This window comes from Rhinopithecus bieti, unplaced genomic scaffold (genome assembly GCF_001698545.2).
Source record: "Rhinopithecus bieti isolate Rb0 unplaced genomic scaffold, ASM169854v2 scaffold_13262, whole genome shotgun sequence".
NCBI lineage: Eukaryota > Metazoa > Chordata > Mammalia > Primates > Cercopithecidae > Rhinopithecus > Rhinopithecus bieti.
In genome coordinates, this window is record NW_016808004.1 from 2,036,320 (window position 1) to 2,062,640 (window position 26,321).

At 48.3% G+C, this 26,321-nt stretch overlaps 1 protein-coding gene across 4 annotated transcripts in view; it reads right to left on the bottom strand.

Annotated features, from left to right (window-relative positions):
- Nucleotides 1-26,321, bottom strand: part of DAPK2 (death associated protein kinase 2) — a 141,634-nt gene that overhangs the window by 71,752 nt on the left and 43,561 nt on the right. For all 4 annotated transcript variants that reach the window (XR_001887827.1, XM_017884975.1, XM_017884972.1 and 1 more), the window contains exon 3: nt 6,446-6,667. Coding sequence is in view for 3 of the 4 variants with exons in the window: in XM_017884975.1 (XP_017740464.1) it covers nt 6,446-6,667 (222 nt within the window). In the remaining variant the exon portion in view is untranslated. The remainder of the gene's footprint in view (nt 1-6,445; nt 6,668-26,321) is intronic.

A 26,321-nucleotide genomic window follows, 5' to 3' on the forward strand; every position in this document is an offset into this window, starting at 1 on the left:
AAGGGTGAAGAGAGACTGAGATAAGATGGCACAGTTGAACATATGTACTGTCTGCCATAGCTGCAGCGCCCCTCTGCTCAGGGTGAGCAGGGTATGGCCTAAGGTGGCTGCGTTGGTGTTGGGGACCCGGCTGGTGCACTATTTTCTCAGTGTCTTATGGGTGAGGCCATCCTGTGCCCCACTCTGACCCTTGCCCCCACCTTGGGCAGGTGCTGGAAGCTGGAGCACCCTCCCAGCTGCTAGAGTAACCCTGGGTCTGCTCTGCAGGCTGGGGTCAAAGAGCCAAGATGATGGCTCCAATCCTTCAGCAGCAAAGACACAATCTTCGCCTTGGGGTGGGACATGTGAGAGTTCTAGGGATCAGCTTTTCTTCTTGTGAAACAGGAGTGAAAAAAAAAATGCTTTCATTACCAGCTTTGGAGGTGAGGGTGGGAGTGAGAGGAATCTCTATGAGATCCTTGATAAAGTCCTTGACATGAACACCATACATAGTGTCATCATCGGGGTGGCAGTGGTGGAAGGGGGCTTGATTTAGAGTTTATCTGAAGTTTGCCACCAGTGCAATGTGCTTTCCCAAACATTCCCTCACTTGAGCTTGATATGCACCCGGAGGGCATCCTCATTCTCAGATGAGAAAACGGAAGTCTCAGCAGAGCAAGGGACTTGCCCAAGATCACATAGCGAGTAAGTGGCAGGACCAGGATTTAGACCCAGATTTTCCCAGCCCCAGTTCACCACATGTCCCTCTCACCACAATCCTTCCACATTACAACGGCTGAGGTGCTGATGCAAAACGGAAAGCCTTGAAGCAGCCCCAGGTACTGGGCAGTCCTCTGACATCCCTGTTCTGCTGCATCCATGCTCTCATCACAGCGGGCTTCACTATCCATGCTCTCATCACAGCGGGCTTCACTATCCATGCTCTCATCACAGCGGGCTTCACTATCCATGCTCTCATCACAGTGGGCTTCACTATCCATGCTCTCATCACAGCGGGCTTCACTATCCATCTTTCTTTCTCCCCAGCTAGATTATTTTTGCTTCCACAGCAAGAAAGACATTCAATAGAAGTTTGGTGAATAAAAGAACAAGGAAAGAAATAAAACGTTAAAAATAACATGATGTAGAATATTCTGTATCATATAGACAGTGAAGCCTTGGTATTTGCAAAAGACCTGTCCAGAGCCCTCTGAAAATTTTCACATCTGCAGTGCCCCCTCTGAAACACATAGAACCCAGCTCCACGCTTAGTCTGCCAGCCCCTGCCAGGTTGTGTGGGCCTGTGACCTCGGGCAAATATCTAAATAAATAATAACCCTGCAATTCCTACTTTAAATAAAATGCTGCATCAATGTAAAAGCATCTTAGCGTAGCATTCCCAAAAGCCACTGACATGAAGGCTTGGGTTGAGTGAGGACTTTGGGGGGGCGGTAATCAGTCATCTGTTTGAAGGTGGGATCTGGGCAGGAGACCTGGTGAGACATGATCTCCTTGGGATGAAGAAGGAAACAGCCACTGTGCTCCCTAGAATCTCCCCCAGAAACTCAGAAAGGTGGGAGGCTGATGACCTGCCACCGTCTAGGCCCTGGATACCCAGGCTGGGATATTCACATTAATGCTCAGTCACCTCTTTTCGAAGCCTAATCAAGGAGCCTGGGTGTCATTTCTTTAGCCTCTAAGACCTCTGCCCTGGAGCCACCCCCCATCTCCTTCCAAGTTTCTTTCCTCTTACATCCCACATCTCTTTAAGATGAAAAACAAAGCCTAATGACTTGGCCTCATCTCTTCTCCTTGTGTTCCCAGGATCATCCCCTTCCTGCAAATCTGACCTTTGCCTCCTTCCTCCCTGCAGGGTGGCGTGCCTGCTGAAAATGCTTTTCAGACTCTTCTGGGAATGTATACATGAATGACCTGCACAGGCAGCGACGGGGGGGAAATGCTGTCAGAGCTGCTGGGCCCAGGAAGCTGGGCTCAATTCGGGAACCTGGGAAGCATCACTGCCACTGTGGAGCACTCTGCCAGGCAGTTCTCTGGTATGCAACCACTGCAGTATTGCTTTCCACAGGCTTGGAATCAAGGAGGTCCCAGAGCAGTCAGGGGCTTATGATGGGAGGCCAGCCCAACCTTCACAGGGAGACTTACATTTTTCAGGTCTAGTTCCACATGTGACATGAGTTAAGCTACTGAGATTTTTAATATATTCTATACCACATAGAGAAGTCAACTCACACGGACAATAAAATCCTTCCCAGTCCTGCCTTCAATAGTCATAACCAGAGGTAGCTGCTTCTAGGGAGGTCACAGATGGGATAATAACAGCTGAAAGGGATCAGGGCCAGGCATGTCCTCCTAGTGCTGGCCACTTTAGCAGAGAGCAGGAGGAAGCCCTGCACCAGACAACAGTTGCTGAGAGGGGGAGTGGGATCAGGGTAGACTCATTCATAAAACCTGCAACTGGGCAGCTTTCAACTGAGTAGGTGGATACTAACACTCACTGGGCAAACCCACTAACCTATTAGGAGGCCGAAGACTTCTGACCAGCCTAACAGGTGTCACTAAGTCTAAGCACAAAAGCCCATGAGGCCGGGTGTGGTGGCTCATGCCTGTAATCCCAGCAATTTGGGAGGCCAAAGCGAGTAGATCACTGGAGGCCAGGGGTTCGAGACCAGTCTGGCCAACAGAGTGAAACCCCACCTCTACTAAAAATACAAAAAAAATTAGCCAGGCAGGGGGCATATGCCGGTGGTCCCAGCTACATGGGAGGCTAAGGCATCAGGATCACTGGAACCTGGGAGGTGAGACTGTAGTGAGCCGAGATCACGCCACTGCACTCCAGCCTGGGTAACAGAGCAAGACTCCATCTCAAAAAACAAAAACAAACAAACAAAACAAAAGCCCAGGAACTCCTCTCCTGGGAGGTCCTCCCTCTCAGACCCTTGCCATACATGGCTTAGGCAAGTCTTAGAACGCTTGGGTCTTCTCCAATCTCATAAATTCTTAGCAATCCATAGACAGCACCCTGAGAACAATGAGACAGCTTGGAAGTGAAGGGGGAGACTGAAACGGGACAGAACTTAACAAGCACAGAGGCCCAAGCAAGTCATGGGAGCACCAGTGTGACAACTGATGTTACGGATGGTGCACCTGAGCTCACAAGAAGCTGGCACATAACTGGCTGACCATGAGCCCTGTTGGGAAAAACATGGACACCTCAAGAGCATCTACCTGCCACCGACTCCTAGGCCTCTACAAACAAGAAGCAGGCAATTTCCCCAGCAATTAAAGACACGCCAGTTACAATAAGAAAGTATTAATTTATAGCTATAAAGATCAATAAATAATGAAGCGCGTTTCAAAACAAATGACCCAGGGCTGGCAGGGCTGCAGGCATACAGCAACACTCCTACGCTGTGGTGGTAATGGTTAACCAGGACCATCTTTGAAAAGCAAGGATATTGAGTCCCAAAAATGTCAGCCTTTGGCCTAGTCATCCCATTCCTGGTGATTTTAGCTAAATCCTGGGGACTCTGCTGAAAGGATTAATTAAAAAGAAAAGGGGAAGATCTTGAGAAGAAAGTTGTTTTATCAGTAAAATTTGTAATGGTTAAAAGCTAGCAAATAAAAACCATGTGTCCAACAATAAGGATGCTATGGTTTGACTATTTGTGCCCTACAAACTCGCATTGAAATTTAATCCCCAATGTGGCTGTATTAGGCAGTGGGACCTTTGAGACATGATTGGGTCGGGTGTGGTGGCTCACGCCTGTAATCCCAGCACTTTGGGAGGCCAAGGTGGGCGGATCATCTAAGGTCAGGAGTTCAAGACCAGCTAGGGCAATACGGCAAAATCCCATCTCCACTAAAAATACAAAAATTGAGCTGGGTGTGGTGGTGGGTGCCTGTAATCCCAGCTACTTGGGAGGCTGAGGCAGGAGAATAGCTTGAACCCAGGAGGCGAAGGCTGTAGTGAGCCAGGATTGTGCCATTGCACTCTAGCCTGGAAGACAGAGTGAGACTCTATCTCAAAAAAAGAGAAGTGATTGGGTTATGAGGACTCTGTCCTTATGAATGGATTAATCCATTCATGCATTAGTGGATTAATAGGTTAATGGATTCATGGGTTATCATGGATGGAACTGGTAGCTATATAAGAAGAAGAAGAGAGAACTGAGATATCCCACTCTGCCCCTCACCATGTGATACACTGGGCTGCCTTGGGGGACTCTGTAGAGAGTCCCCATTAGCAAGAAGGTCCTAATCAAATGTGTCCCCTCAATCTCAGACTCCTCAGCCTCCATAACTGTAAGAAATAAATACCTTTTCCTTATAAATTAACCAGTTTCAGATATTCTATTACAAGCCACAGAAAATGGACTAAGACAGGGAAATACTGGTGTGCAACTCAGTGAAACATTATTGTTAGTCAAAAGAGAAAAGCCAATTTTTAGAATTATGTTAACTGAGGGAAAAAGTAGAGCAGGAAATTATACAAGTACAATGATTGTATACAAATAGATAAAGATTGAGAGGAACCACAGAAAAACATAAATAGCTGCGTTTGGGTTGTAGGATTATAAATGTAATCTCTTTTCCATTCCGGCTTAGATTTTTTTTCCCCCCCAAAATAGACTTTTAAGAAGTGGCTTGGCCTTTCCAGCAAGGTGCGCTTGTCACTCTCTGCTGGGAATCAGGATGCTGACTGCTGACCCTCAGCTTCTCTCTGGGTCAGGCAGGGCAGGGATCCAGTAATCCAACCAGCTGGGAGGTCCATGGGAGAAACATGGAGGACACTGGGAGCTAGCGAAGGGAAAAGCACAGGCAATTCTATACATTTAAACACTGAGATGGATAATTTAAGAATCAAATGCGAGAGTATGCAAATGCCCATCTGCTACTTAAATCTATATCCTGCCCATACCAGAGCATAGTTCTCAAATTAGAATGATCTCAAATGTCAGGTGGCCCACCCAGTCTGTAGGCAGGTTAAGGATGGCTGCCTGCTTTACAGATGAGATCTAAAGCTCAGGGAATTGAGGTGACTTGCCCAAGGGCACAAAATCAGGGATTCCTGAGAGATTCTATCACTCCCACTACCAGGAAGGTGCATACGTGCTTATGAGCCTCAGAACATTCTTTTTTTTTTTGTCTTGCTGTGTCACCCAGGCTGGAGTGCAGTGATGCAATCTCAGCTCACTGCAACCTCCGCCTCCCGGGTTCAAGCAATTCTCCTGCCTCAGCCTCCCGAGTAGCTGAGATTACAGACACCTGCCACCATGCCTGGCTAATTTTTGTATTTTCAGTAGAGATGGGGTTTCACCCTGTTAGCCAGGTTGGTCTCAAACTCTGACCTCATGATCTGCCTGCCTTGCCTCCCAAAGTGCTAGGATTACAGGTGTGAGCCACGGCACCAGGCCAGAACATTCTTTACATAGGCCTTGCTGCTTGTCTGGACACAGCCACTGTAACTTGTGCCACAACCCAACTCAAACTCTATTGTGTGTCAGACTCCCACCTGCCCAGGAGGATACCAGCGTGGCCAACTAACCCCTAGAGTCTTGGGCTCATCTATCCAAATTCCATCATACACTGTGAGGTCTTCCTCTGCTAAGCCAGCATAAGGCCAACCCGCCTCACACTCATAGCTGTCTGAACAAGCCGTGTGGACTAAAGTCCGGGTTCTGCCACTTTCCGGCTATAGGATCTTGTAAGTGACCCAGCCTGCCAGTGTTCTTGTCTGTAAAATGGGGATAATAAGAGTGTCTGTGTGACAGCATCGTTACGAGGATTAAACAAGGTACAGAAGTACTTGGCTTGCACAATGAATACAAAATAACCTGTCTGCATTAGTAAGACATTTCCCTCATCATAGTCTTTAAAGATTGAACAAGACGACAGATACAAAGCGCCTAGCAAATTCTTGGCTTACAGTAGGACTCTCTAAATAATAGCTATTATTATAACAATAAAGGTGTCAATCACAGCACAAATGCAGTGGACTTTCCCCCGGAAAGGGCTGGAGAAGGGCTTCACAGAGCCTGGAGATGTTTGTACTTCCCCTCTTCATAGTACACATTCCTCCCTGACAGCCTCCCCTGGCCCCACCCCACCCTCCGTCACCCTCACCCTCCCACATGCTTCTCCAGCCAGGAAAAGACCCCAGTGCAGTCATTTCTTTCCTTTGATCTCCAGGATCCAGTGAAAGCCAGACTTAGGCCATAGCCCTCTGCCCCTGCTACTCAGCAAACCTGCCCCTCCTTTGGCTCAGTTTCAGGAGGAGGATGGGGGTAACTGAGGCAGAGGGGATCTGCCCACCACTGACTTCACCTCCTCTGGGCTGAGCTTAGGCCTGGTTGCTGCTGCCACCTGGGGCCTGTGACTAGAGCTTCCACCGCCCTGCCTGCCCCTGCTGCCCCCTAACCCTGTGGGTCCTGGGGACCCCACTCACAGCTCAAGGATGAGCACCACGTCGGTGCGGTTCTCGTAGACGTCGTGCAGCGTGATGACGTTGCGGTGCAGCACCTGCCGCAGGATGCTCACCTCCCGCTCGATCTCCTCCCGGCTCACACCACGCCGGCTCGCCCGGCTCTGCCGCTTCTTGATGAACTTGGCTGCATACTCAAGCCCCGTGCTCTTCTCCCGGCACTTCTTCACGATGGCAAATTGGCCACTGTGGGGACACAGACCCACAAGATGAGGTTGTCACTGTGGTCACTGGGGAAGTGACCCCACTGTCAGCTACCAGGTCACACAAATTCAGAGTGATTCTGCCAGGACAGGACAAATCACGCCACCAGTCTGCATCCCCACCTGGATGACAACCTGTGGCTGAGATGCGGCAGGGACTGGGCTTCCCTTCTGTCCATTCCTTCTATGAGGAATGAATGTTAGTATTGTCAGTCCCAGTGTACAGAGGTGAACACTGAGGCCCAGAAAGGTTATTGATCAGGTGACACAGTCTTGTCATTGCAAAGTCTCAGCTAGCACCCAAGTCTAGGATCCACCAGATGAAATCACAATGTCCATAAGCAGACTGGGCTGATGGGGATCCAGGTTTGGGTAGAGTTTGGAGAGGAGGCAACCTAACAAGGTTAATCATTATAGTGGGGGAGCATCACAGTCAGAGGACTTGGTATAAACAGAGAGTTATACAATCAGGAAACTGAGGCATAAGGATAGGTCATGTGACTCACCTGAGGTCATTGCAGAGTTAATGGCAAAGCCAAGCCTCAAAGTCAGATACCCAACCAGCTGTCCACAAAGCCTCTGAGATAGTTTAGAGCAGTCTAGACCACTATTAGTCCCCTTCAGGCACTAGCACCCAGGGCTGGGCTCAGAAACCCCTCACTCCAGGGACAGAGACAGCAACCATGAAATGGAGTCCATGGCAGAGCAGCAGGCAGCCCTGAGCCAGCTTCCCTGAGTGCTCCAGGGGTCCTCCCCACAGAGAAGGGCACCAACCACCTGCTTCTGCACCTCAGTTCAGTGACCAGCAGGAGCTGATCTAAGTACCCAGAGACTTCCCAGTGGCCATTTTCTCAGGGGTCCTCCCATCCCCTCACTGCCATTTGCCATCATTGTCCCACGTTTTCTTGCCACTCAAAATACCCACTGCTTAGGTAACTGAGAAAGTTTTCTGGTTCAGCTTAATGGCTTAATAAGTGGCCAGCAGACTCCAGACTTACGAGGTACGCTCTTAGTGGCTCTGGGGTAAAAGCTAAATACAAGGAAATGCTTGGGATATTTGCTCCAACTGCAGAAAATAGCAAAATAGCACTGCATCTGGACTACTCCATCATTAGCATCATCCTCAGTGAGACAGTCTTCAAAATACCCAGAGTGGCAATAACAACAACAAAGTCAAGATGAGCAAGCAACAGATAGATAGACCAACACTTATATAGCATTCTATGGCAGCCACTTCAGAGACGTTCCCAAACACAAACTCATGCATCTCTCCATCCCCTCAACCTCCATTCACTCAACGCTGTCTGGGCATCCACTCTGTGCCAGGATCTGTGCTGGGCACTACCGGGCAGGGACCAAAGGCACAGACAACAGGTACAGATGGAGCTCTGGGGGGAGAGAAGACCCTGGGGGCTGGACTGGGCAGAGAATGCTTTGTGGAGCCAAATTTATCTTACATCGTCCACTGACTCTAAAGTTTCAGCTATTTCGGTTCCAAATATTGGCTCTGAAATGTCCACACACTAGGGGCTGACGCAGATGGAGTGGAGCCAGGCCTCCCAGAGCCAGAGTGAACACATTCAGTGTGATCTCTAACACATATGGTCTCTTGGAGCCACTCTGGGCCTTGAGGACAGCGGGTGCCTTGGTAGGTGCCAACAAACACTTGACCAAACTTCCAGGCCCAGGTGGCTCTGGGTCTCAGTGTCAAGACAGCCACATGCCTCTCCTCTCCCTCTGACACCTCAAGTGGCCGCTGACAGGGCCTGGCTTTTGAGAGTCCCTGTGACCTTGTCACAGAATTCCTGAGCTCCTACTTGACCGGTGGGGAAAGCAAAGCTTAACAGTGGTAAGGGATACACTTAGGTTTACAGAGCACACAGGTAGTGGCGCAGGGCTTGGCTTGGCATCCAAATCCCCCAGCTCCCAGCTCCACACTGTGTTGACAGCCTTAGGACTTGTGAAGGGGCAGAAAAGCTTTTGCAAACTAGAGCTAAACATTTCAGGCCACCTTGACATTGTTTCCCCTTTGTCTTATGAGGGAAACAGAGGCATTTTTTTCCATATCGCATGCCTGAAAAATTCCCCAAACTCTCAAAAAGCAAATGAGTGTTTGCTTTCCTGCCTGAGTTTTCTCTCTGCAAGACAGCTGTGGCAACAAGTGGTGACCAGGGCAGGCCCACTGCACAGGCATCTTCCCCTCCCCAAACGGAGGTATTTTAAGAGTGGGTGACTAAGATGGCGCCGAATACCACACACCACTACTCATCTCACCTGTCTTCACTCAGGCACAGCCTTCTGCTCAACCTGTGAAGGGGAGCCTCAGAGGGAGCCAAGGCCACTGGCTGGTGTCCCCCACTCCTTGGGCTGTTTCCAGAAGAGTGGAGAACACCCTCCACCAGACCCAGCCCCCAGGCTTCAAGGTCAGACAGGCCTGGCCTCAGGGACTTATGCTTTCACCCGCTCTGAACATAGATTTGCTCATCTGTCAAATAGGAATCAGGATTCCCCGCTAGAAAGTTGTGAAGACTGGAAATATTTGTAATGTTGGCCCATGGTATTCATAAGTGGTTCACGCGAATGCTAGGCAAGAGACACCCAGAGACGTAAGTCACTGATTCAAATGGTCTGGAATGCGAAACCAGGGAATTGGTTTAATTTTATTTATTTTTGGAGATGGGGTCTGGCTCTGCTGCCCAGGCTGGAGTGCAGTGGTGTGATCATAACTCACTGCAGCCTCAAATTCCTGGGCTCAAGCAATCCTCCCAACCTCAGACTCCCTAGTAGCTGGGACCACAGGCACATGCCACACCACCCAGCTTCAGTTTAATTTTAAAAGCACCACCCTATCCCTCCCCCACTCCCCGCCCCCAATGATTCCCACGCACAGCCAGATGTGAAAATATCTCTATTCCAAGCAATTGGCCAACTCCTTTAATCCTAGAGCAGTAGTTCTCAACCCAGGCCACACATTGATATTGCCTGGGGAATTTTAAAATTCCTAGTGTTTAAGTCTCACCCTGAGAGATTCTGACCTGGGTTTGGGCCTGAAGATGTGGGTTATTTAAAAGCCCGCTAGGTAACTGACATGCAGCCAGGGCTGAGAACCTTTGACTTACGACACTTTCTGATTATCTCCATTTCACAAATGAAGAAACTATACCACTGTTACTCATACTAGTTCCTCCTTTTCAGTATTACACTTCCCCATAGTTCTCTGATCTGATCACCTCAGGAAAGGAGTAAAGAAAGTGAATCAGAGGGGAGGGGTTATCTCTCCCATCAGCATGATTTTTCCTTGAGGGCTTCACCAGTCTAACTGCTGTGTTATGAATCTGCAAATCAAGACAGAAGATTACTCTAGCTTTTGGAGGATAACAGGAGTGAAAATTTATAGTCAGGTACTCCCTGGCCACGGTACTCAGTCAGCAGTTGCACAAAAGCAGAACCTGAGGTGGCTCTAGTATGCCCATCAGAGGGCCCAGCCAACCCAAGGGCAGGTGAAGACCGTGACAGCAACGGGCCCTTGTCTGCATACAGAAGGTTCTGCAGCCAGAAGTTGAGGACCCACAGTGCAGAAGTCACCAGCTAGGCTACAGGGATGATGGGTGGGAGGCAAGGGCCTGTCCACTTTAGGACAGAGCCACCCAGAATGTCATCCAGGAAGGGAGCAGAGGGGAGCAATTCAACCTCTAATGAAGGTCATTGCTAACACTAAATCAAAAACGATGGGAATACTGGAATCTGGTATACACATGCAAAGCACACATATTCTAGTATCTCTGCCCCACCATAGCAACAATCAATACCTATGCATGGTCTACTGTAGCACGGGCCTCGTAGGAGGCCCAATTCCTGGTCCTAACCTGCTGTCAAAGTTTCATGGGCTTGACAAGGAGCTGCCTTTTCAGTTCATGTTTCTCCACCTGCCACCTCAGGTCTCACCTTAGAAAGCTTCCTGTCAGAAAGCTCCAAAGAGCCTGGGACAACTCTAAACAGGAATGAAACCCTTTCCCTTCACTCTCCAAATTCCTCTGGGCTGGTGTCAGGAGACTGGGAGTCTAGTCAGAGCCCTACCACTAACGAGCCAGGACCCTGGGCAGCCTGTTCAACTCCCCGGGCCTCAGTTTCCTTCTTCGTCAAGTGGGGACAATAACACCTGCCCTGCCCACTTCCCAGGGTTGTTTGGGAAATCACGGGGTAATGTCTGAGATAAGACTTTACCATCTAGCCTTGCAGAAGAGCATGAGGCGTGGGTGGGTGGGAACTCTGTGCTTGAGGCTGGCTTGCAAAAGTCACGTAGGATGGTTACGTGAGGGACAGTAAATCCGCAAGATACAGAAAACATCCCGCTTCTGCCAGCACACTCTCCTGCAATTCTGTCAGGAACACACTCCTCTTCCCAGGCAGAGGACTCAGCTCCGCACTCACTCAGCACCCGGGAGGACGAGTGGGCTGTGTCGACATCAATGTTACTGGCAGATGGGCCTCATTCCCAAACTTGTCAGGCCCCCAGGTGGCACCTCATAAGGGCTCTCTAGTTGTCTGCCCAGGACTCAAATGAAAATGGGTACAACTAGAATAGCTTCTCAGTGGTCAGAAATGTCCCCAACCTTAGCTCTTAAAGTTCATGGAGGAGCCTGGCTTAATCCCCACCCCTCAAAGTCTTCACTGTCAAGGGTGAATAACCAGGGCATGACTCAAATATCATACCATGGGATAGATCTTGTATAGCAATGTGAACATTACAACATTTACATCCAGCTTTTCTGAGACGGAGTCTCCTCTGTTGCCCAGGATGGAGTGCAGTGGCACAATCTCAGCTCACTGCAAGCTCCACCTCCTGGGTTTAAGTGACTCTCCTGCCTCAGTCTCCTGAGTAGCTTGGATTACAGGCACCCACCACCATGGCTGGCTAATTTTTTTGTATTTTTGTTTTGTTTTTTTTTTTTTTGAGACGGAGTCTCGCTCTGTCTCGCCCATTCCATGGTGCTGGTTTTGGAAGTACGCTGGCCACGATCTCAGCCCTGCAACGCTCCGCGGTGTAACGCTCAGGTATTACCCCATTCTCCTGCCTCAGCCTCCTGAGTAGGCTGGGCTACGGGTGTCCCTCACCTCGCCTGTTGGTTTTTTCAATGCCTGTTTGTATTTTTCAGTTAGAGCCGGATGTTCACCATGTGTTAGCCCAGGATGGTCTCGAGTCTCCGTTCCCTTGTGAATCGGCCCGTCTCGCCTCCCAATCTGCTGGGATTACGGGCTGAGCACGCGCTCCCGCCATTTTTTGTGTCTTTTAGTAGAGATGAGATTATCCATGTTGGCCCGGCTGGTCTGACTCCGACCTCAGTGATCTTGCCTGCCTCAGCCTCCCAAAGTGCTGCTATTACAGGCGTTGTAGCCCCCCTAGCTTTTCTCTTAATGAGCTAACTTCATATTCATTCTCTTTTTTAATATTTGCAAGTATCATTTTTAGTTCCATTTCACAGATAAGAAAACTGGAGAGGTATGGTGGCTTATACCTGTCATCCCAGTGCTTTGGGAGGCTGAGGCAGGGGAATCGCTTGAGGCCAGGAGTATGAGACCAGCCTGGTCAATGTGGTGAAACCCTGTCTCTACTAAAAATACAAAAATTACCCAGGCATGGTGGTGCAAGCCTGTGATTCCAAGTACTTGGGAGGCTGAGGCACGAGAATCACTTGAACCCAGGAGGCAGAGGTGCCAGTGAGCTGAGATCATGCCACTGCACTGCAGCCTGGGTGACAGGTGAGACTTTGTCTTCCAAAAAAAAAAAAAAAAAAAGCCAGGCAAGGTGGCACAACCTGCAGTCCCAGCTACTCAGGGTGCTGAGGTGTGAGGATGACTTTCAGCCCAGCAGTTGGAGGCTACAGTGAGCTATGATCATACCACTGCACTTCAGCCTGGGCGACAAGCAAGACTCTGTCTCTAAAAAAAGTCAATTAAAAAAAAAAGAGAGAAAAAAACCTGGGTTTAGAGAAGTAAAGTGACTTGGTAGTTGGGCCAGGGAACAGGGCTAGGACACAGATCCATGTCACTGACTCCGGCTACAGCGAGGTTCTTGAGGTAACTGACCAGTAGTGTGTACCAAGTAGTGAGGAGAGGGGCCCATCCCAAAAGAGAACAGTATTTGACATTGTTTTTAATTGCTGGCATGTGGTGATAGTAAAAGCAGACTGATTTTTATTTGATTTTATTATCAGTTTGTTTATTTATACATGCATGCATACATACATACATACATACATACATACATAGTCTCACTCTATTGCCCAGGCTGGAGTGCAGTGGTACAATCTCGGCTCACTGCAACATCCACCTCCCAAGTTCAAGCAATTCTCCTGCCTCATCTTCCCAAGTAGCTGGGATTACAGGTGCGCAGCACTATGCCTGTCTAATTTTTGTATTTTTAGTAGAGATGAGGTTTCACTGTGTTGACCAGGCTGATCTTGAACTCCTGGTCTCCAGTGATCTGCCTGCCTCAGCCTCCCAAAGTGCTGGGATTACAGGCATGAGCCACTGCGCCGGGCCTACTATTGGTTTTAAATTCTTAAAAAGAAATGCACCCCTCACAGCCTGCATCAAGGTAGACCACTCCCACTGTCCACCCACCCTCACCCTCTGTGGTAAGCCACAGCTAACCAGACTTGTTCTGTCAATTACCAGGGCCAAGCTGCTAAAGTCTTTGAAAGGTCTATGGACTGGGTGTGGTTGTTGTAATCCCAGCACTTTGGGAGGCGGGAGGATCACCTGAGGTCAGGAGTTTGAGACCAGCCTGGGCCAACAGGCAAAACCCCATCTCTCCTAAAAATACAAAAATTAGCTAGGTGTGATGGTACACACCTGTAGTCCCAGCTACTCGAGAGGCTGAAGCACAAGAATTGTTTGAACCTGGGAGGTGGAGGTTGCAGTGAGCTGAGATCATACTACTGCACTCCAGCCTGGGTGACAGAGCAAGACTCCATCTCAAAAAAAGAAAAGAAAAGAAAAGAAAAGTCTATGGATTGAGTGGGTCAACCTCATTCCCTCTCTTAGTCGACTCTAAAGTGTCCACAAATTGAGTGATGTGCCCCTAAGTCGCCAGTCTCTCAAGGTGGAAATGAGGCAGAGCTGCAGAGAACACAGGGTCCCAGCTGAGGGACAAGATGCCATCAGAGGTGAGAATACCAAAGGGGAAGTGTTCCAAAGCAGAGGGTCGTGGAGACTGGCTTCCTCCTCCTGCTTCCCCACCGCAGTCACCACAGTTCCTCTTTCCTCTCTGGAGAACAATGAGCTCCGATTCCTCTGGAATTACCCTGTGAGGTTTCAGGGCCATAGGACAGGGATAATGCTTAGGAACTTCCAGCCAAGGACCTTCAGCCAATGTGTCTCAAAGGCAGGAGCAGCTCAAAGCTGTAGTCCACAAGAACCAGGTCAGCCTGATCCCGGAGGACCCACACCCACATCCCACAGCCACAGCCTGCTTGGGGATGGTGTCACTGAGCCCCCTCCCTACTCCTCTGCCTGGCCAGGCTCCACTGTGAGCCTCTGTGACTGACCCTGTCCCTTATCTCCCACCCTTTCCCAGCACATCCATCTTCCAGCCAGGCCACTCCAAATCCTATGAACAAGAGGCAGAAAACACTTGGGGACACATTCCCCAAGGTCACAGCAAGCAAGGGACCAGATATTCAGGAAACCAAAACAGAGTGAAGAAACATAATGTTATCCGAGGTCAGAGCAGGAAACAGGTCAGGGTTTTAGGCCAGAGAGACAAGGGTAAGGAGGAAAAGTTTACCAAAGCCAGGTGGGCAGTGCGCTGGGAACTAGACAGGCAAGACAGGAGTGAGAAACACTCAGGGAGCAGCAGCAAAGTTAGCAGCAGGTGGAGAGTCTGGAACAACAGAAACGCCAGCCAAGAACCTGCAAACAGAAGAGGGCACAGGGCTGCCCACTAGGACTCTTCTCCCAGCTAATGACCCAGGCCCCCCATTTCATGAGCCTGTTTCCCCTCCCTGACCTTGTTGCTACTGTCTTTCCAGTCCCTTGACGATGGCTTTGAAATTTGAGGTGTGGAACCCTCTCTCAAATCTTTCACCGAAGTCCAATTGTAAAACAGATTAAAAGCTGTGCTTCTTTTAGAGAGGCACCCAGAGCCCACCCACTGACCGCCCCCACCCATGAGGCCTAAAGGGGCTTCATGGAACCCCAAAAGCTCCAGGGAACACAGTTTGAGAAGTACTGCTCTATAGCATGGAAGCACAGCATGCTCTAGATGATCCCAAAGAAGTTTCAAACCATCAATGAAAATGAAAAACAGAAATGCAGATGCTTCTCAGTATTATTATCTAGTCTTTTAGGAAGTCACTCCAACCAAGCCGAACTCAGGGTCAGCGGTGAGGAGCACACGTAGGCTAAGTACCAGTAGCCAGAGTCTCCAGGCAACTGACTCCTGACCTGTAAATGGCCCCTGTCCACAAAGTCACAGGTGGCTGCTCTGTATGGGCCTGCAGCAGCTGCTTTTATGGGCTGCTTGTTTCATTCCCAGGTCCTACAGACTAACTTCCTTCCTCTAGACATTTTTTTTTTTTTGCAGGGGACAGGGGTTCAGAAAACAAAGGCACAAAAAGGAAGGAATCATTTAGCAGGGCCAAGTCGGGTTAAAGGATGACAACTATTTTTTAACTTAAGTACATTTTGATGCTGTTGTCAAATGAGCTCAAGCCTGCAAGTCTAGGACGTGAAATAAGTTAGGCTCAATTAAAGTTTGACTTGGCTATGTAAAGAAAGATTTTCACTGAAAATATAGTTCAGTATCCTCTGATATTTCCCTTAGTCTAGAGTCTAGTTTCTAGACACTAAACATGATGTAGGTTACTGAGGAAATGCTGGGCTTGGAAGGTACCACCCACCCACCTGCCCACGTACTCACCCAACCATCCACCCATGCATCCTCCTAACTGTCCACTCACCTATCCATCTGTCTCTCATTTACTGATCATCGTCCTAAGTGCTGTAAACAAGACACACCCCACAACTCAAAAGGCTTATATAGTCTATTGCAGGATTAGACAAACACAGATGAAAAGGAAATATAGCCTGGGCATGAACAAAATATCTGCAACAGCTGGAGAGGCAGGGAGTGATACACAAACGCTTCATTCTGTGGAGGCCCCGACTAACCTCTCACCTTCACTCCCTCCCTATCAGGTTGTGGCCGCTTTCTCAAGGAAATACATCAGCAAGATGAACCTGCCCTTTCCTTTCCTCCTCATGGGAGCACAGGAAAGGAGAGAACAAGCAGTCAAGGGGCCAGTCATGCTCAGTTGGGTCAGACGTCCTTCCCACCACCTGAGTTCCTGAGAGTCAGATGTATGTTTGAGTAACAAAAGAACTTCAACAGAACAGGTCAGTTTGCTCCCTCCTAGAAATGCCAGCCAAGCCTATAGCCTGGGCAAAGCCCAGGAGACAGAATCAAAGGATAATACCTTAAACACAAGCTTGTGCTGCCACGCAGGAAAAAGACTGCAGAAAGAAGATGGGAATATCCAGGATGGTTTGAGGCTCTCCTATTACTGTGGGGGTACAGGATTACCCCTCATAAAATGGTAAAGTAAACCGTTCATGTTCTAGAATACCTCCTTCCCCACTTTCCCTCCCCTCTCCTGCATCCAGCCCATCTCCTGTGAACTTTCCGCCTCTTCCTGGCCCACATCCCGGTGATCCTTCCCATAATTCATGTAAGGTGACAAAGGATTCCTAAGGGTTATCCTGGCCACCCTCCAAAGTAACACCTTCACAGTTTAACACCATTTGTGACCAAGAAGGGGCTTTAATAGTGGCAAGTTTAGGCACAAATGGGGCAAGTGGTAGGACGACTTGGAGATAGAAAGGTCTTTTTACTTTCCCAAGATTCACACTAAATAGGTGGCTCTGCAGAGGGCTATGTGTATCTGTGTATGTGAATGTGGATGGTGTATGAATCATAACCAGTTATTTCTTGCCCATTTTCTTATGTCCACCTGGATCTTAAGGCCTGAAAGATTCTTGATGCAAGAATCTCATTCTTCATTGATATAGTCAGCTCTTAGCCATCTAGAATGGATGGTCTCTGTTTCTCAAAATGTTTGTGAATTTTTCATCCCAAGTTTATTTATTCACCATGACTTGAAAATGCCCAAGATTGCTTGCCTCTCCCAGATATGCAGGGCTGTGAATGGGGAAGACTACGTATCATGGGCAAAGTACAGGGTTAGGAGTCCTGGCTCTACCACCAACTTCCAAGCTTCCTTTTCCCTTGGGGCCTCATCTAAAAATGAAGGATTGGAGCAAGTTATCTCTTTCAGGTCCTCAACCCAATCTCTGTTAGAGTCTCTGATGCAGGTCAGTGGGTGACATATGACATATCAATACATATGAAACATTCTACAGACACACAGGGTGATTTCTGGGTTTCCTACCACACAGGGCCCAGCCATTGGTCCAGGCTACTGACATTGATCTGTCATGTGTCAGCCAACTAAATTTTCAAAGACAAAGGAGGACCAGGGCTTCAGGCAAGGAGAGCAGATCTCAGGCACTATATTCATGGCCAGGAATATGCTGAACTCTCCAAACACCACAAAAGTATTTCTGTAACAAATGACCTGGGCATTCATCTTAGTGCTCAACTATCAGCCAGCCTATAAGAGCCTGGAGAGTAAGAGCTGTTATCTTTATAACTCTCACAGGTCCCAGCTCAGCACCTGGCACAAAACAGGTATTCAGCCAGTGTTTGTAGAAATGATGATCTGAGCTGAAGAACTGGGAAGTGTGATAAAGGGCCTTGTCACTCTTGGCCGGCCCCCAGTGCAGCAGGAGCCCTTCATTGGCAGACTCACTTAAAATAAAACATTCTTGATTGTTTTAATTAGAAAAGAAGACTGTTTTTTAAAAAAAGGAAGGAAGGAAGGAGAAAAGCACAAAAGAAGCTAAAATGTTCCTTAGCTCCACCTTCCTGAGATAACCATTGTTATCATCTTGGTGTCTGCCCCCTCAGATGTTTTCCAATACATACTAAAATCTTTTTTACTTTTTTTTTTTTTGAGATGGAGTCTCCCTCTGTTGCCCAGGCTGGAGTGCAGTGGCTCCATCTCGGCTCACTGCAACCTCTGCCTCCCGGGTTGAAGCAATTCTCCTGCCTCAGGCACCCACCATCATGCCTGGCTAATTTTTGTATTTTTAGTAGAGATGGGGTTTCACCATGTTGGCCAGGCTGGTCTCAAATTCCTGATGTCAGGTGATCCGTCCACCTCAGCCTCCCGAAGTGCTAGGATCACAGGTGTAAGCCACGGTATTGCCTGGCCTGTTTTTTCATTTTTTAATGTAAGTGGGATGGTACTGTAGATACTATTTTGAAGCCTGCTTTTTAAAAATTCTCCCCTTAACAATAGATCATTAACATTTCCTCATATAATTAAAAATTATTTGAATATCTAATTTTAAATGACTGTATAATATCATATTACACAGGTAAACCATGGTTTTAAAGCAAATTCTCAATTTTGGACATTTATATCATTTCCAATTTTTAATACCATTATGATACTGTTATAAATACTCAAGTGTATACATCTCTGCATACATCCCTGGTTGTTGTTGTTGTTGTTGTTGTTGTTGTTTTCTTTTTGAGACAGGGTCTCACTCTGTAACCCAGGCTGGACTACAGTGGCACAATCATAGCTCACTGTGTGGCCTCAGCCTCCCGAGTAGCTAGGACTACAGGCGCCCGCCACCATGCCCAGCTATTCCTTTTTCTTATTACTCATAAAAGCTCTTTATGTATTCGCGATATTTAACCTTTTGTCAACTATGTTGAAAAGATCTTCCCCAACTGATTTTCTTATAGGCCAGAGTGGTTATGGGTTTATTGTCTAAAGGAGCTATAGGTCTTTCTTAGCATCAGATGGTATTAACAAGTTTTTTCCCTTCACTTCTCCTCCTGCCTGTTAACTCAATCGCACAACCGCTGTGTCTTAGGGCTACTCTGAAGGGAGCAATTCTGTGCCTCAGTAAGACTCTTGCCATTGTTGGTCACATTGCTGGTCACTCCATGCAGGGTGTACCTTCAAACTTACTGCATGGCCCAGGGGACCCACTGCCATCCCTTGTCCCCCACCCCCCACCCTGGTCCTTTCCTCAAAGTCACTGCGCTCTTGCTCTGGGCAATGTCCCTCCTGTTAGCTGACTAAAGTAAGGCATGGCATTGGAAGGTGAGCAGGCCCTGCTGCAGGAGTGTAGCCCCAGGGTGGGCCACAGCTGTGAGGCAACCAGCACAAGACCCCTTTAGAGAGGCAAAGCATCTCTCCTGACCCCAAATTATCCAGCATGTGTGTAGTGTCCTTTATAGTAGGACTCACATGTTGGCTTTTTTTTTCAGAAATTACCATAAAGATGTTTGTCTACTGTGGAAAAGTGATACCCTTCCTCATTTCAGATAATGAAAGTGACATCATCTATCTTATTTCCTTTTTGTTATCTTGGTACCAAATGACAACAACTATGATGACCTAGATGTTGGGTGTATTTCCTCCTTCTTCCTTTGCACCATGGATTCTCAAACTTGGGGGCATATCAGAATCATTTGGGGAGCTGGTTAAATATTCAGGCACAGCCAGATGCAGTGGCTCACACCTATAATGCCAGCACTTTGCAAGGCTGAGACAGGAGGATCACTTGAGGCCAGGAGTTGAAGACCAGCCAGGGCAACATAGTGAGATCCCACCTCTATCCCCTCAAAATTGTTTTAATTAGCTAGGCATGGTGGCATGTGCCTGTAGTCCCAGCTACTCAGCAGGCTGAGGTGGGAGGATCGTTTCAGCTTAGGAACATGAGACTGCAGTGAGCTATGATGGTGCCACAGCACTCCAGCCTGACAATAGAGCAAGACCCTAGCTCTAAACACAAAATATTAAAATAAATAAAATAAATGAGACATCCGGGCCTTATCACACATTTGCTAAATCATACTCTTCTGGAGGACATCTGGCTTTTGATCTTCCACTTTTATGTTCGCTTTCTATCCATGTGCCTCTCATCATAGGGTGCCTCAAATTCTTACCATGCATGAGCAAGAGGAATCATAATGGTTCTGTGCTGCCATCACTGCAGCGTTCACTCCAGGACAGAAGCATGGAGAAATATAGTGAGCTGCAGAGCATGCCTTCCAAGACAGAACTTAGCCCGTTTCACAGCCAGCTAAAGAGAGTCCCAAAGTGTGAAACGCTTTGCTCAAGGGAGGACCACTCAATCATTTACAGCCAATCCTAATGGCCAAGTTGATTGCAGAGCAAAAAGCATTTCCCATAGGAATAAAATGGTGCCATCCCATCCCCTTCTGTCCCCATGCTTGCAGGTGGCCTATTCCCTCATCCCCACCCTCAAAGGATTTGGCTTTCGGTCCACACCCAGCCTCTCTATGCCCACAAGCATGGAGGGATGGGTGGGGACAGAAGGAACAGGTCCAAGTCCTCTTAGAAGCACATCTTCCTCTACACCTCTCTCACCCAGCCCTACTCCCCAGCAGACGCCAGAGCCTCTGTCAGGCAAGCATCTCAGAGTGCAGCTGTGCCATCTCCCCTGTCATCACCACCCCCAATTAGCAACTCCCAGGTGCCTTCAGGGTTGCCACTCCTGCCCCACTCCTCCAACTGTGCTCTAAGCCATTACAGGCTTTGGCACTGCCTGACAGGTTTCCTTCAAGCCTAATTGTCAGGGCGCAGGAAAGGTATGTGTCACGTCCAACGTGATTTATTTGTCCTCTGTCTACCCCAGCTGCAATTTATTTTATTTTATTTTTGAGACAGATTCTCATTCTGTCACCCAGGCTGGAGTGCAGTGGCACAATCTTGGCTCACTGCAACCTCCACCTCCCAGGTTCAAGCAATTCTTCTGCTGCCTCAGCCTCCCAAGTAGCTGGGACTACAGGCGCCTGCCACCACACCTAACTAATTTTTGTACTTTTAGTAGCCATGGGTTTTCACAGTGTTGGCCAGGCTGGTCTCAAACTCCTGACTTCAGGTGATCTGCCTGCCTTGACTTTCCAAAGTGCTAGGATGACAGACGTGAGCCACCATGCCCAGCCTTAGCTGCAATTTAAAATGGACCCTATCCTCTAAAATGGTCTCTTTCTTCTAGAAACACGCCCCCCCCCATCAAGTTTCCCACACTAACTGCCTCCAATTGCCCTTGTCCTCACCCACATGGCCCACACTGGAGTCACAGGGGGCAGAGGTTAACTAGCAGTGCTCTGAGGGCGCGGGGGTCTCTGGAAAGGACTCCAGGATAACTCCAGCCCAGTTCTGTCACGAGCTGGCTGTGAGACCCTGGGCGAGTTTCATCATCAGTGAGACAGGGATGAAAACCGCTTCATAAGCTATGACGATTTCAGGCACTGATCCACACAAGTGCCCACAATAGCATCCAGCACGTGGTAAACACCAACAAATAGGATTTTATCCTTAGCACTCTGGGCTCAGTTTCCTTGCCTTTGAAATGAAAGTAATACACTTATCTCATAGTCAGTTAAGAAAACTGAATTTGAGAATTGGAGAACACAGCACAGAGCCTGACATATCCTTGGTGCTGAGAAAATGGTTTCTGATTGATGAAGGATGAAGCAGTCAGACAGTGAATGTCATGGGTCTGAGCAGACATTCTTACCCATGGGTGCAGGCTGCCCTTTCCTGCCCCTCAATACCCCAGAAAATTACCTCCATCCTCAGGGAAGCAGGCCCACAGAGCAGTCATGGGCTCCCACACGGATGTGGGCTGACCAGACAAGCACATTCCTGCCTTATCTTGAGAGAGGGCAGGTCCAAGCTCTCCCTCTGGGACAGAGAGAGAGAAGCCAGCTTGTGTCTCAACATGTCAGGTCCCAGGACAGCCAAAGGATGGACTGTCTCCCTCGGGCTGCCTGCCACCACACTGTTCCTCCAGGCTGGGGACTCTGCGGGGTCTCTCCTGCCAGAGGCTAGGCCTGGCTGGCAAGCCTCCTCTATGCACAGAGAAGGGTCCCCACATACGCCAGGCTCTCTGGCTCCCTGGGTCCCTGCAGGGTGGACCCATGCTCAGAGGGGACCCAGGGGAATCGCCAGGAAGCCCAGGCAGGAGCAGCTGAGGTTGCCATGGCCACAATAGCAGGTGCTTTCCGTGTGCACAGCTCGGCATCCTCCCCCTTGCAGCTCGTCCTGCCCAGCACTGTTCTCTTTCCCCAAATCCCACCGTGGGCTGTGGTCTCCTGAAAGGAAGGGACAGTGCTGCTTGTTCACTGTTGTGCATTTGTGCTTGATGAGGATTAGTTGAATAATGAGTTTTGAGCGTAAGCACCGGGAACAGGAAGATGAACAAGATGCAGTCCCCATCCACGGAAGAACCACCAAATATTGGAAGAAGGCAGCTTCCTCGCAAATCTTCTCTTTCCTAAGGGAAATATTCTATGTATTGACTCTCCTGTGCGCTTGGAGGGCAGAGCTGTTTTGTGAAATTTTCTACCTCCCAATCCCCCACAAAGTACACACTAGGCGCTTTGACACAAAGTAAACTTAGCTCGGGAGCTGGCACGGACACTGTGCTTTCTGAAAACCCGCCCATTCACCCTTGGGCAGTCACTCTCGGGCAGTCACTCTCTGTTCTGGGAGGAATTTTCCAAAGGATCCCAGAGGCCAGTAAGAAGCAAACTAATTTGGCCAAAATCTCTCTTCCTCTCCAGCCCAGGAATGATCTGACCAAGCTAGGGCTGGGGGTCAGGACTATCCGTGGGCCAGGCATCAGACCCGAGCCTTTCCAGAGCATGTGGGGACTAGGAGGACAGTTCTGCCCCCACAGCTGCCAACAGCTGCTTCTCGTGGAACTGCAGGGCCAAACCACAGGGGAGAGGAAGGATCATCTCCCCTCCTATCTCATAATTGAGGAAACACTCACAGCAGCTTGCCCAAGGTCACAAAGCAGTTCACAGTCACACAGTCCAGGACCCTAGGTCTCTTACTCCTATTCCTGTGTCTTTCTACAACAGCTAGGCTTTCCAAACTTACTCCATCAGCAGGGGTCTTTTTCTTTTCATTATTTAAAATTTTTTTAGCAGAATAATATACACAAACATGGTTAAGTAAAAATGAGATGGCACAGAAAGCCTTATAATGGAAACAAGAGTCCCCTGCCCCATTCCTCTTCTGCCCTAGCTCTGCTTGCCAGAGGCAACCATTTTTAAGTCTTCTTGTACTTAAGATTGCTTTTTTCCTGCCTTTTTTTTTTTTTTTTTTGAGACAAGGTCTTGCTCTGTTGCCCCAGCTGGAGTGCAGAGGTGCAATTACAGTTCACTGCAGCCTCAAACTCCTAGGCTGAAGCTATCCTCCCACCTCAGCCTCCTGAGTAGGTAAAACCACAGTCACACAACCACCATGCCTAATTTTTATATTTTCTGTACAGATGGGGTTTTGCCACATTGCCCAGGCTAGTCAAACTCCTGGGCTCAAACTATCCACCTGCCTCGGCCTCCCAAAGTACTAGCATTACAGGCATGAGCCACCACGTCCGGTCAAGAACATTTTCAAATAAACCTTACATAGATGTTTAATGTACAAAATAGATCAAAGCATCTTGGCTTTGGTTGAAAGGGGGATGATACAAAGCACTTGCTTGACTACTACGACTACTACTACTACTACACACACACACACACACACACGCACATAGCCCCTAGGTCTGCTCCACAGGACTTTGTGTAAAAACCGCACCGCTACAGCAAACTCCCCCTTACATCACAGCCTCCCACTTTTACTGGGGCCTGCTTGCTATGGTGTAGAAGAAACCTTTCTCCCTGAACAAACGCCTGCACCACGCATACCTGAACTTTGTCCCCACACCCAGACTCCTGAGGTGTCACCATCTACAGCAAAAGAGACCTCTACAAAGCCTCTGGTTTTCCCTAAAGCGTAGGCTCTGAATGGGAGGAGAGAACTGGGGAGGAACCCCTGTGTGTCACAACTCACAAAAATGCAACTAATAGCTGGTTGGATCAGTAGCCATGTATTCCTTAATATGACTGAATGCGACTGCTTTCCTACCAGTTGGCAGAATTCAGGTATGCAGGGTTAAAAAATGACATTTCAACGTAATGGGAGAAGGCATGATGCTGGGGGTGGGGAGAACCGTGGTAATCAGTGGGAAGGCAGATCAAGATGGCTGCACAGTGGAGGTCTTTGGGGTACTGGAGAGCCACATGAGGGCGCCCAGAGCCTGGCAAGCTGGGAATAGGTGATAACAAAGTGTCTGATGAATGTAAAACGAACGTGGTGAGGGCACCCTCTGATTGCTTACTCCCCAATCCTTCCCTTCTTCAAAACACTTGAGTCAACCTCTTTTTTTTTTTTTTTTTTTTGAGACAGAGTTTTGCTCTTGTCGCCCAGGCTGGAGTGCAATGGCGTGATCTCGGCTCACTACAACTTCTGCTTCCCAGGTTCAAGTGATTCTCCTGCCTCAGCCTCCCAAGTAGGTGGGATTACAGGTGCGTGCCACCACACGCAGCTAATTTTTGTATTTTTCGTAGAGACGGGGTTTCACCATGTTGGCCAGGCTGGTCTAGAACTCTTGACCTCAGGTGATCCACCCGCCTCAGCCTCCCAAAGTGCTGCAACTGCAGGCATGAGCCACCGCACCCGGCCAGATTCAACACTCTTTAACCACCTCCACTACCTGCCAAAAAAAAACAAAAAACAAACTCTGGTCTGTGCTGGATTCTGCTGTGCTGCACCATCAGATGCTGAAGGCAGGCACTGGCTCAATCTGCTATCTCTAGATCACAGTCCAGCCATGCTTCCCCAAGCAGCTTGGCCTGACAAAGAACAGTTACTGTATGTGATGGTGTAATCTCCTTCCTTCCTCCTCCTACCCCCAGATGGGGCTCAAGCACTCACAATATACATTTTCTCTCCAAAATTAATAGCAAATACACAGCCTAAGAAGACAACCACCTCTTCCCACTTGATGAGGATGGGAAGGAAGTGGGGCTACTAAGCAGCGATCAGAGCTCCCAAGAAGACCTTTCTGGAAATCTCCCCCTACAGCACAAATAGGTCAGCAGCGTGCCCTCCTCCACATTCTAGGGGCCCTGGGCTGTACTTCCCCTCCTCTCCTCTCAATTACACGCTTAAGAGCATTGCTCCTCAAATGTTGGACAGGCGGCATTGACTCCACCTGGGAGCTTTTCAGAAAAGTAGAATCTTAGAGCTCATCTCAGCTCTACTGAATCAGAATCTGTGTGTTAATACAACTCCCAGGTGATCCATGTACACATTAAAGTTTGAGAAGTGCTGTTTTAGAAAATATTACAGCAAGGCCCCAATCCACTGCTTAACAGAATCCTAGACACCCCAATATTCATGCCACATTTCCTTTGGTTCTGACCCTCTTTGCTGAAAATTTGCTTTCCTACCTTGGCAAAGGCAGTATTATGAGCAAACACAAATTAATAAATATCTGCTGAGTGACTCCTTCTGTGAATAAAAGTAGCCCTTGAAGAGCAACTTCATGATTTGCAAAGTGGTTTCACATGATTCCTCTCATTTTTACATTCTCAAATTCTCGGGAGGCCCATGGGGACAGGTATTGCCAACTCCTACTACAGAAGAGCCAAGCTCAGGGCCCTGGGGAGAGTGGCATAGTCAACCTCCAAGGTGGCATCTCTGATCCACATCTGGTGGAAATGTCCCAGCTCAACGCAGATCAACCATAGTGTTGAGAGGAAAGGATGGACTACTTTAAAACATTTTTATTAACAGAGTTCATCAGAAATTCCTTTTTTTATGTAAGTCTTCTTATTGGAAACACAGATGAGTTTTACATGCTCTAGCAATAAACAATATATGTCCTTCAATAAAATACGTTTTGAAGATGAACACATTTTGAAAGGTTTTAACAGTTTCTTCTATTGTCCCTGTGTCTTCCATAGCATCTATCAGTATAATTTGTACATAATAATAAAAAAATTTCAAAATTAATGGATGGATGGATAGATGACCAACTGGAGGACTTGGCAGAACACATACTAAACTCTACCAGCTCCAATTTCCTCTTCTGTAAAATGAGGCTAATATCTACCTATGTCAGGCTTCTATGAGGCTCACATAGCAATGCAAGTGAACATGCTTTGTAAACTGCAAAAGGCCACACACAGGCAAGGGATGATAGTATAAACTCCCATCAATCTCACACACAGATACAGTAGGCTGCTATTTGGTAAGAGTTCAGGGGGCCTTTGTGCCCCCACCCACCCAGTAAACTCACTGACATCTCATCTGTAAAGTATCATTCCTTAGAGTCTTGGGTCTTTTAAACAGAAAATTGCCTAATTAATGAAACCAGCAGCAGAGGTAGGGGGAGAGACTAAGACTCTGTGTGTGCGTGTGTGTGTGTGCACGCGCACGCATGCTTGCACGTGTGTGTCGTGGGAGCAGAGGTGGTGGGGTAGTGTTAAGACTGACTCTTTTATTAATTTACCCAAAGCAGGAATTAGCAGGAATGGGACCCAGGCTTGCAGGCTGAGGAGGGTGGGTGGATGCAATGAGGCAATGAGGTAAGGTGGGGAGGAAGTGATCTCAGGGGAGACCCCT